A 12,283-nucleotide genomic window follows, 5' to 3' on the forward strand; every position below is an offset into this window, starting at 1 on the left:
GATCATTTACCTGTTGTTTCTTCTCCTCATCCCATGATTCACAGCCTTTTTCTCTCTCTGGCTATAGCGTGGAGGACAGATTAAGGGGATGAAAGAATGGATGTAGACAAACCAGTCAGGAGGATGTCTTCGCAGTCATCCAGGTTACATAGAAAGGATCTATGAGACCTTAGACTTTTGCTTAGCACATCGATGTATTATAAGTGACCAAACAGGTGCCTGGCACATGAGAGATGCTCAATTATTTTTTCCTGAAATAGGGAACCCTAGAGAGAAGATCAGATATGAGGATGAAGATTATGTATTTGATTTCACACCTGTTGGATCTGAGGTACTTTCATAACATTCCGTGAGTAGATGTCAAGTGAACAGTTGGATATAAAAGTCTGGAGCTCAGAGGAAAGATCTAAGCTTGCTATGTAAAGATGTAAGTCACTTGTGTAGGGCTGAACCTATATAGGTGGGTGGCATTATTGGGGAAAGAGTAAGTATGAGAAGAGAACCTACAAAGAAGACAGAGAAGGAATGTCCAGACAGGTAGGAGAAAGAGAAGTCAAAGGAAGAAAGTGCTTCAAGAAGGAAGAAGTGGCAACCTGAACATTTGACCTCTTACATTCTACTGAGAGGTCATTATAATGAAAACAAAAAATGTCATTTGGATATAGCAATATTGGGTCATTGGTGATCATAGCAAAAGCTCTTTTGGTGGAATGACAGAAGTGGGTGCCGAATTGCAGAGGCCACAGGAGTAAGCAGTAAGTGAGGAACTTTGCCAACAACTCTTAGAGCATTCTGGATGGGGAAGGAGAAAGACAGAGGGCAGTGGCTGACGTGGAATATGGACTTGAGAATGGATAAAAAAATAACTAGAAGCATGGTGCAATGGTTTCCTAAGGCTGCTGTAACAAAATACCACAAACTGGGTGGCCTATAAGAAAAGAAATTTACTCTCTCAGTTTGTAGAACAAATTTAGAGTGCCAGCAGGGCTACATTCTCTCTGAAGTTTAGGGGAAGATCTTTTTTTGTCTCTCCCAGCTTCTGTTAGCCCCAGACATTCCTTGGCTTGCAGCAGCATAACTCCATCATCATAAGGCTGTCTTCCCTCTATGTCTCTGTTTGTCTCTTCTCTTTTATAAAGCCAAGATTCAGATTAGATCAGAACCCATCCTACTCCAGTATGACCTCACGTTAACTTAGCTGATAACATCTTCAAAGATCCTATTTCCAAGCAAGGTCATGTTTACAGGTATCAGGGGTTAGGTAGTCAACATATCTTTCTGGGAACACAATGTAATGCATAACATATGGTAAAAAAGGTGACAAAAACATACAGAAGAAAGAGAAGAAAGGAGGGGGAGAAGAGAGAGATTGAATATATGATAAAAAGGAGCATGTAAGATTCACGAGAAGACGGAAGGAGATGGAGAATGTAACGAAAGTGGAAGAATTAATCTTAAATAGGTGGAGGAACAGTGTCTGTATTGTAACAGGAGGGGAGGAAGAAAGAATGAGGGCATAAATAGGCAGGTTTGTAGGTCTAGATTCAAAACTACATGCTTTGAAATATGTGCAGGTCCAATCAGATGCATTGTTCCCTGTACAAACCATGGAATGCTGTGTCGGTGCTTAACTTACGGTTTCAAGGACGTGGATGGTCGATTCCGGAAGAGAGGCACCATTTGGAAAGAAGGTTGTTCAGAGCCCACTGAAACTTAGGAATTGTCCTAGCAGTTTATCTTATCCGACATTATTCACTAGACAGTGAAGTCTCAGAGTTGCATTATGGTCAGAGGAACCTCCAAGGACCTCTGAATAAATGCAACATTTGGAGCAATAGTCATAAGTGGCCATGAGTGCAAGAGGAAAGTTATGTGTTCAAGAGAGCAATGCTGAACTATTATATTTCTTCCAAGTTAATTCTTCCTTTCCCCCTGTGAAAAGCAATCAGTTTCCTAGTCATTGGAGAAAATATTTGGAATAATCATGAGCATGGTATTTGGAGTTCAAGTACTTACTGATGTACACTTATATGAGATATTAAAATGAGCCTCTAGCACTTTCTCCACCAGCTCTTTACTTATGAATACTAAACGGGAAGTATTTTACCATAGGATTCCAGATAGCACTGAGGCCTTTGTGAATTTGTTGCCCAAAAAGATTATCCCTATAATGTTCCTGTAGCCATCTTAACCAAGAAACCCATTTTGTTGTTACAGAAGTCAAAGAACGTTCATAATTCCTTACCTCGCTGAGTGTATTTTACAGCTCTTTTTTATTTTTACATATCACATGCCTTTTCCGGGTTTTTTTTCTCAGAATTATGGCTGGCTCTAGTACTGCTCTCTTTATAATGTCTTACCTGATCCCCCAGTGAGAAATCATATTTCTAGCTTTTGAATTCCCATGGCACTTCAGCTATAAGTCTTGTGATGCTTGTTATATGATACTTTGGTGAAGTACAGATGTGTTACTCATGTACATATCTTATCTCTCCTACAAGACTGTGAGCTTTTTGAGGGACCGCTAGTCTGAAATCATTGTTATATCCATCACTCTGCTGGTTACAATTACTTGTATAAAGTAGGCATTCAATAACTAATTGTTGAGTAAATGAAATATACAAGTCTGTTGTGCCTCTACCTCTGTTGGGCTGCAGTCTCACACTTAGTTTTTACCAGTAAGTTTTATTACATGCCTTAAAGAGCACCACCCATCCGATGCTGGTGATGTAATCAATGTGCTATTGCATATCCCATATTATACTGCATCATTGCCGTACCTTAGTGCAGACCAAATTGTAAATTAACTCTGAATGACTTCATACTGGTAGTTTAAATTAGCTACAGAGGGAGTAGGTCAGTAAAGACATTGTTGTTAATTACTATCGAATCCTTTCTGACTGATGGTGACCCCATGTGTGCAGAGTAGAACTGTACTCCATAGGGTTTTCTAGGCTGTGACCTTTCAGAAGCAGATCACCAGGCCTGAGTAAAGATATTAACTTATAAAATAAGCCATTCACAAGCTAATATCATAAGTTCTTTCAAATAATATCTCTCACGGAGAGTTCTTAAAATTATTGAAAATGTCATCACATTATGTAGTGAACACTGCTTACAGTATATGTCAATGAACGGGGATTGATTCTGATGTTGGGAACATAAAACAAAAAACAGAAGAACCCATCAAAGTTGTCTTTGTATCAATGGGAAATGATTAAGAAATACTGGTACTAATCAATATTATAGGACCATGCTGGTAGAAAACACTTCTTGATTATGATAAGGCTCTGTATGAAAAGTCATTTATTTTTTCCTTAATCAGATATTTATTACAGAAAAGGAACTAACCATGAATGGCATGGGGATGATAGGGAGGTGAGGAATCTGAATTACCCTGGTATTGGAGAAGTGGAGTTACTGCAAAAGGATGTCGGAAGAAGAACTGGTTTGAAGATAGAGATAGAGAAGGAAATTAGTGTTGGCTGTGGACATGTTGAGAAGAGGTACTGCTAACCACCAGGCTTTGGGAATATAGGATATAACTTGAAAAGAAGTTCAGGGCTTGAGGGAGATTTGGGAAACAGTTGTAGAGAGGTTATAGTTTAAGCTCTGAAACTTCCAGAGGAGAAAATGCAGTCAAAAGTCCAGAGAGTTCAGGAGGAATGCCTTCATTAGGTGACCAGGGGAGTTGCCCATAGTTACAAAGCAATTTTAGTAACATCTCAAACTCCTGTTAAAAAAAGTTATAGCCTTAAGCTAGCTACAGTAAAATCTGCAAAAGCAGGAACCTGTATAAAGTGGAAACCTGTCAGAGGAGGAAAACTGAAATATTTTCCACTAAAACTATTACTTCAGCCTAATATTCTCTGAAAGCTGGAACCTGCGAGACGCAGATGGAATCAGAAAATCATTGGTATTGCAACCCAAATACGAAGCAGTACAGATGTGAAAGCCGGAAACAGTTCCAAGTAGAAGAGTCAGAGATGAAGGCTCAGTCTTCCCCTTCCTTTTGCACTGTTACTGTGTTTAAGTGCAGACTGTGCGTCGCTATTGTTCTCTGATTCTCTGAATACGTCTATTCTTTATGTTTTTGCTTTTTTTGTTCTTTTTTTTTGGTCTGTAATTTTTTTCTAGTGACGAACAACATCCGTAAGTTTGGAAGAAGAGATACTAATAAATTTATTTTCATTAAAATCTAGCAAAGCATCCTTTTTTCCCTTGTCTTGAGGTTTTACTCTTCCCCTTATCTTTAATTTTTAGTTTTCACTTTAACTATTTATAATTTTTATACGTTATTACAATTTTTAAAATCCACTCCTTCATTTCCTTGAAGTTCTTTCCTTCAAAATTTCTTGTTTTGCCCAAAAACAATAGAGAAGGATTTGCTCACTTAAGACACTCAATGTGTGTACAAAAGCTTAAACATTCTTCTCACGTGGTTTTTTTCTTAAATATTTTACTGCAGTGTGCTAACTTTATCATATAATGATGTTGATAGCTTTCATTTTTTTCTTTTAGTTTGAGATATTCACATTCTCAAGAAGACAAGATCATAAATTCCTTAAATTTTATAAGAACTTATTTCCTTTTTTAAAAAACTTACTCCTTCACAGTCATGGACAAGAGAGTGAGAAATTTATGTCTAAAAGAAAAGTTTGATGTTGTCAAAATAATAACCGAGGAGAAAAAGACCAAAGAAGCTGTAGTTAAGTGTGGTAAAATGCAAATTTACTCAATTATGAAAGAAAAGAGTAAAATAATTGAAAAATACATGAGCAGCACCAGTGTAAACATCAAGAAAGGAAGGGATGGAAATTATGTAGAAATCAGCAAATCTGTTTTTGAGTGGTTTCTTCAAGCCTCTGCCAGAAATGTTCTCATTTCAGGACCTTTCCTGCAAGCAACAGCGAAAGAAACGGTGAAACTTTTAAAGGGTAATGGATTTGGATGGCTTCAGAACTTAAAAAAAACAAAAAACAGAAATCACTTGCAATGTAGCGATGGGGAGTTAAAGGAAGTTGACAAAGGACGTTGTTCAAAACCGGTTCACAAAATTAAAAGAGATCGTAAGGGGATATGATCCTAAAGACATTGCAAACGCCAATGAGACTGCTCTACTTTACAGGGCAATGACTAATAGGACCCTGAAAATGAAGGAGGAAAATGCTCATGGGGTGGTTTTCCAAAGAGTGGCTTGCCTTCCTCTTGACCATGTTTGAGGATGGGACATTTGAGAAACACGGGTAATTGGAAAGAGTGAGAAATCACGGTGCTTCAAGAATATTGAAATTAATCAGCTTTCAGTAGAATGGAAATGGAATAAAAAAGCTTCGATTGTGGAAGCAATTTATGAAGAGTTTTTAAATTAACTCAACAGTAGCATGAAAAAACAAAACTGAAGCATTCTTTTGTTTGTTGACAATGCTACTTGTCATCAGTTACTGCCTCTGTCCAATATTAAATTAATTTTTCCCCTCCATCTAGGACATCAGTCCTACACCCTCTGGATAATGACATCATCCCAAATATTTAAGTAATCTACAGAAGCTATTGCTTCAAAAAGTGATTGCCAACATTGAGATGTACAAGATGGCATCAGATATTTTGGGGAAAATCAATGTTCTTGATGTAATTTCATTTCATAAGTGACAAATCAAAATGATTAAGGAAGAAACTGTAAGAAAATGCTTTAAGAACTGCGGTTTCTTATTTGGCAGTGACAATAGTATAGAAACGAAAGAGTTATGGAGCCCGATAACATCATGCAGATTCAGGATGCAACAAACAACATTTATAGATTATGGATAACATTTCCAAGAACGGGAATTCCAGAACACTTAATTGTGCTCATGAGGAACCTGTACATAGAGCAAGAGGCAGTTATTCGAACAGAACAAGCGGATACTGCATGGTTTAAAGTCAGGAAACATGTGGTCAAGGTTGTACCTTTCACTATGCTTATTGAATCTGTATGCTGAGCAAATAATCCGAGAAGCTGGACTATATGAAGAAGAACATGGTATCAGGATTGGAGGAAGACTCATTAACAAACTGTGATATGCAGATGATACAACCTTGCTTGCTGAAAGTGAAGAGGACTTGAAGCACTTACTGATGGAGATCAAAGATCACAGTCTTCAATATGGATTACACCTCAACATAAAGAAAACAAAAATCCTCATAACTGGACCAATAAACAACATCAAGATAAACGGAGAAAAGATTGAAGTTGTCAAGAATTTCACTTTACTTAGATCCACAATCAACACCCATGGAAGCAGCAGTCAAGAAATGAAATGACGCATTGCATTGGGCAAAAGTGCTGCAAAAGACCTCTTTGAAGTGTTAAAAAGCAAAGATGTCACTAAGGACTAAGGTGCGCTTGACCCAAGCTGTGGTGTTTTCAATTGCTTCATATGCATGTGAAAGCTGGACAACGAATAAGAAAGTCTGAAAAAGAATTGATGCCTTTGAATTATGGTGAAGGCACAGAATATTGAATATACCATGAACTGCCAGAAGAGCGAACAAATCAGTCTTGGAATAAGTACAGCCAGAATGTTCATTAGGTGCTGTTATCAGAATGCTCACATACTTTGGACATGTTATCAGGACGGACCAATCCCTGGAGAAGGATATCATGCTTGGTAAAGTAAAGGATCAGCGAAAAAGACGTAGACCCTCAATGAGATGGACTGAGACAGTGGCTGCAACAATGGGCTCAAGCATAACAATGGTTGTGAGGATTGCACAGGACCAGGCAGTGTTTCGTTTTGTTGTACTTAGGGTCACTATGAGTCGGAACCAACTCGACAGCACTGAACAACAACAATGATGTTTCAGAAAATAAGTCAGTGCCACATTTTACATTGATATCGACAAAGAAATTGCCACAGAAACAGATGATGTAAATCTACAAGAAATTGTGGACTCGCAATCTAAAGATGATGACGATGAAGATGATAAAGACCTACCATTAGAAGAGCCTGAGCATTTAAGTCAAACACAAGTTTTCAGCTCTATAACGACCTTGAAAGAATTTGGAAAAGTTGAAGGAGACCAAGAGTTTTTTGATAAAGCTAAAAAAACACAAACCAAATCTGTTGCTGTTGAGTTGATTCCAACTCATAGCGACCCTGCAGGACAGAGTAGAATTGCCCCATAGGCTTTCCAGGGCGCAGGTGGTGGATTCAAACTGCTGACCTTTTGATTAGCAGTCAAGCTCATAACCACTGCACCACCAGGGCTCCTTGATAAAGCTACATACAGACTTAGAAATATGTTTCAATAATTTCATCCATCAAAAAAAACAAAACAAACTGTACAGTTGATGTTAGAAGTTTTTACTAAAAAAGTGAATTTTACCCATATCTTTGTTTGAATAGTATGTGTACGTATCTGTATATAATTTCAGTAAACATACAAATCATAAAAAATGGTTTAGTTTCTTTTCCAGTCCTACAAAATTGAAAAGGAGCCTCGCTGGTGCAGTGGTTAAGAGTTCACCTGCTAACCAAAAGGTCAGCAGTTCAAATCCACCAGCTACTCCTTGGAAACCCTATAGGGGCAGTTCTACTCTCTCCTGTAGGGTTGCTATGGGTTGTATTCGACTCAATGGCAACGGGCTTTTTGGTTTGGTTTAAAATAGAAAAGAAACACTTTCTGGGTGTTTATGTGGTAGGATTCTTTTTTTTTCTTTTAAAAATGTTTTCCATACAAAAATGTATACATACATTGTTATGTGACTCTAATTGCTGTCCCCACTGTGACAGCACACTCCTCCTTTCCACCCCTGATTCCCCATGTCCATTCAACCAGCTCCTAACCCTCTCTGCCTTCCTATCTCACCTCTGGACAGAAGCTGCCCATTTAGTCTCTTGTATCTACTTGAGCTAAGAGGCACACTTCTCACGAGTATCACTTTATGTCCCACAGTCCAGTCCAATCCTCGTCTAAAGAGTTGGCCTCGGAAATTGTTTTAATGAGGTAGGATTCTTAATAGAGAGATAGAAAAGTAGTAAGATTGCACCTCGTCAAAGGCAGACAATTTGCGAAACCCCCCCAAAAACAAAGCAGTCCCATCGAGTTCCTGCTCTCACAGGTTTCACTGTATAAATGAATTTACAGACATCACTTCTGGCAAGATATTGAGCTAAGCAGATAAACACAAGGACTTTATCTGAACCATCACTGTTGCATCCCATCATCCTCTCACAAATGGATGGGCTTCCCTGCAGTGGAGGGCGTCCTAAGAGACCATCAGTGTTTAACTGATCAACAGGACAGGTTCTCTCTCACTGTTCAACTTATCACTGGTCAGTATTAGTCAACCTTGCTGAGTTAGTAGTGGAGTGAAGGCTGAAAACTTATTTTTATCCAGATTCATGCAGATTCAGGTTAAGACAAATGAGACAAAAAAGAATGCAGTCTAGATCATGTCCTGCCTACTCCTACTCACCAATATTCTTTCATTGTATTAGGTAGTCTTTGCTTATAACTCTAGGCCAAGGTGGGTTCTCGCCATGGTAATGTATAGCCCTTGTGAATAACACCAAATTGGTGAATATGTTAAAAAAAAATAAAAACACAGCATCATTAAAATTCATGCCCTCCTGAGAAATGTTTCAGAAATAGATGATTTGCTTTGCTCTGCGTATGGATGTAACAATTATTTGTTCATTTATTACCATGATTTGGTGACTAACTTCATTTCATGCCCTAAAGCACACACAGTAAATTCCCTTAGGAATGCTGCTGTTCTGAATGGATAGCTGTAATCTATAATTTTATACCATGTATCGAGTCACTTTGTAATATTAAAACCATGCTTCATTTTCCTCTTTCACTTTAGGTCCTGGGAGCTGATGACGATAACATGGGTGATGGCTGCTCTGAGAAGCTGGTGATTGCTAAGTACCTCCGTTTTCTCCTGCTGGTCCTGATTCCATGTATCTGTGCTCTCATTGTCCTGCTGGTGATCCTACTTTCCTTTCTTGGTGGGTAATGCCATTATGAAAGAAAAACTAGGTTAAAATTAAAATAAACATGATTTATAAGAGTGTTTTGTACTTAGTACTTATCTAACCTAAAGTGTCAACTAAATGAGAGCGTTATCTGTTGACTATCTTATACAAATCTGCCGTCTCAGCCACTGTAATTACTTCACTGGTTATTATTATTAATGTTAATTAATGGGTCAATGAATTAAAAAACGTTTATTGATTGATTACTACATAGCAGGCCTTGTGAAAGTCCCTGGGGTTAAATTAAAAGATAATTAAATTAGTCCTTTCTTAGGAGCTTTACTATGGAAAGAAAGATAATTATCACACAAGGGAACACATATTGATGATAGAGGTATATACAAGATTCTTTGGGGGCGGTCAAAGAAAGATGCACAGAGAAGTTAATGTTTTAACCCTTGGAAACAAGTTAATAGAAATTCAGGTTAGAAGGCAATACTGTAGCAGTCACATTTGGCAGAGAAAGTAACAAGTGCAAAAGTATAACCCCAGGAAAGTTGGGGATGGATTTCGGAAACTGGGTGAAAGTTTGGCAATGGTGAAAAATGCAGCTAGACTGATAAAGTCCAAATGACCAGCGCCTTGCATGCCATACTAAAGGGTTTGGGCTTCAGCATCTAGGTTGTTAGTTTTCAAGCTCTATTCCATGGAACCCAAGGTTCTGAAGAGGAGACTCAAGGATTGCACAAATGTTTGCAATGATTTTTATTTTACGAAATAGATCTTAAACACACACTCCAACTAAGTATTAGATATAAAATTTTAACAAAGTAGAGACCAACAACCAAGTAATCTGTGTTGAAAGGATAATCCATTTGTATATAAATCTTGCTCTCTTTAAACGGACAATATCCTAAGTTTGAAAGATGAGGGGAAACAGATTATTATTTGTAGCTACTTATTGATATGAATCAGGATCTTTTTGAACCTGCACAATCAAATAAAACAGAGAAATAAATAGCAATGTGATGCTGATCTAATTGTATTACTAATGATTTTGAGTTTTTTTAATTTCAGCAAAACTGTTATTGTCGATTGGTTTACTATGTTGTACATTTAGAACTTGTAAAGTAAATTAATTCCAATAAAATATAATGTATCTATTTGTAGGTAATATCTTGTATGATATTTATTTGAAAATGTTTAGCTGCTACAAAAATGTTTGGAAATCCCTGCTATGAATGGTGAGTTACCATTGGAGGATTTCTCCAAACTGGGAGAAATCCGATCATATTTGCATTAGGAAAAGATAATAGGTCTGGATGCATTGTAGAGAATTGGAGGCAGAAAGAAATGAAGGCAGGGATATCAGTTTGGGGTTCTGGCCATGGTCCAAGTAAAAGATGATGAGATCTTGAATTAAGACATTTGCTGGATTAAAATCAACAGGAATCGTGACCAATCGGATTTTGGCGCGAAGGAGAGGGAGGAGTAGAGGCTGACTCTCGGATTTTCGGCTTAGGTAACCAGGTTGATTTTGGTGCTGTCTGTTAATGTAGGAAGTAAAGGTGGAGAGAGTGTCTGGGTGGTGCAAACAGTTAATTCTGCTAGCCGAAAGGTTGGATTTTGAGTCTTCCCAGAGGTGCCTTGGAAGAAAGGCCTGGAGATCTACTTCTGAAAAATCAGCTACAGAAAACCCTATGGAGCACAGTTCTGCTCTGACACACTGGGCCCATCATGAGTTGGAATCTACTTGATGGCAACTGGTTAAAGTGGAGGAGCGTGATGTATGTAGATGGAGGGCTGATGGTAAGTTTGGTGTGGCTATGATAAGTTAGAGTTACTTGTAGGAAAACCAAATACAGTGGAATCATATTTTACCTGCATTAATCTTGTGGAAATTCAATAGTGCAGACTGGGCAAAGAAATGGAGGAATATAAGAACTCTGACATGTTGCTTTCCTACGAGAATGCCAAGTGAAATTTTGACTATATACCATTTTTGCTTATGTGCTGACTTCAGAGTCAAACTCCCATCCCACTGATACAAGTTTCAAGCTAGAGGGATCTAGAAAGGAAGAGAGTCCTGGGTTATGGTCATGAATCTGGTGCCTCAGTGGTAGTTGAGGGAGCAAGAATCAATAAACTGTGTAGAGAAAGTGTATTGATTAAAAGTTGAGGATAAACTCCAGGAGGATGCTAATATTTAAAGAGTAGAAGGAAGAAGAGAAGAAATCAAGAGAGACACAGGAAGAATAGTCAGAGAGGAAGGAAGGAACCCAGAAATGGTGGATTTTACAGAAGCCAAGAGAGGAGAGACACATCAGAGGTCAGAGGGTGACCAGGTAAGAGGAGGACAGAGAAAATGCCTGAGCCCAGGAAGCCTGAGGGTTTCCTACTGGAGTTTTAGTCCCTCTGGCCACTGAGTCCTGGTGACACAGTGGTTAAGAGCTCAGGTTGCTAACTGAAAGGTCGGCCGTTTGAATTCACCATCCACTCCTTGGAAACCCTATGAGACAGTTCTGTTTTTCCTATAGAGTTAATATGAGTCGGAGTCGACTCAACAGCAATGGGTTTGGTTTGGGTTTGGCCCAGTATGGTACCAACTGTGTCAGATTATTGTTAGCTGTCATTGAGTCGTCCCCTGACTCGTGGTGACCCCATGTACAACGGAAGAAAATGCTACCTGCTCCTGTGCCATCCCCATGATTGGTTGTGGATGGGACTATTACCATCCATAGAGTTTTCATTGGCTGATTTTTGGAAGTAAACCACCAGGCCTTTTTCCCTAGCCCTTCTTAGTCTAGAAGATTTGCTGAAACATGTTCAGCATCACAGCAATATGCAAGCCCGCATGGACAGTTGGGTGGTGGCTGTGCATGAGGTATATTGGCCAGGAGTTGAACTCAGGTCTCCCTGTAAGAAGGGAAGAATTCTACTACTGAACCACCAATACTTCCTCTGAAACTTAACTCTGCTATTCATTTCTTCCAAAAGTTGATTGGTCTCTAGAGCCTGCCTGCTTTTGTTCCCTCTCCAGTGCCTTCCATAATTATTTTTTGTATTTGGTCCAGAGTTTATAGTTGTTATCTATCTGGTAGGAGCTTACTCAGCCATGCCACTAAGAGTCATTTTTAAAAGTTTAATTATCAAAATACTGTGCTCTATGGCTCACATACTTTAAAATATAAGTTTAAAACTCACTTTTTTTCAATTTATATTTTATTGTACTTCAGGTGAAGGCTTACAGAACAAATAGTTTCTCATGAAACAGTAGTACACATGTTGTTTTATGACATTGGTTAACAACCCCATAA

General features: G+C 38.4%; 1 protein-coding gene across 1 annotated transcript in view; it reads left to right on the forward strand.

Annotated features, from left to right (window-relative positions):
* Positions 1-5,592: 5,592 nt before the first annotated feature.
* Positions 5,593-12,283, forward strand: part of CORIN (corin, serine peptidase) — a 190,079-nt gene continuing 183,388 nt past the window's right edge. Inside the window, 2 exon segments of the mRNA XM_012557423.2 lie at positions 5,593-5,631; positions 8,855-8,999. Coding sequence (XP_012412877.2) covers positions 5,593-5,631; positions 8,855-8,999 — 184 coding nt within the window.

Source organism: Trichechus manatus, unplaced genomic scaffold (assembly GCF_000243295.1).
Source record: "Trichechus manatus latirostris isolate Lorelei unplaced genomic scaffold, TriManLat1.0 scaffold00101, whole genome shotgun sequence".
NCBI classification, from domain to species: Eukaryota; Metazoa; Chordata; class Mammalia; order Sirenia; family Trichechidae; genus Trichechus; species Trichechus manatus.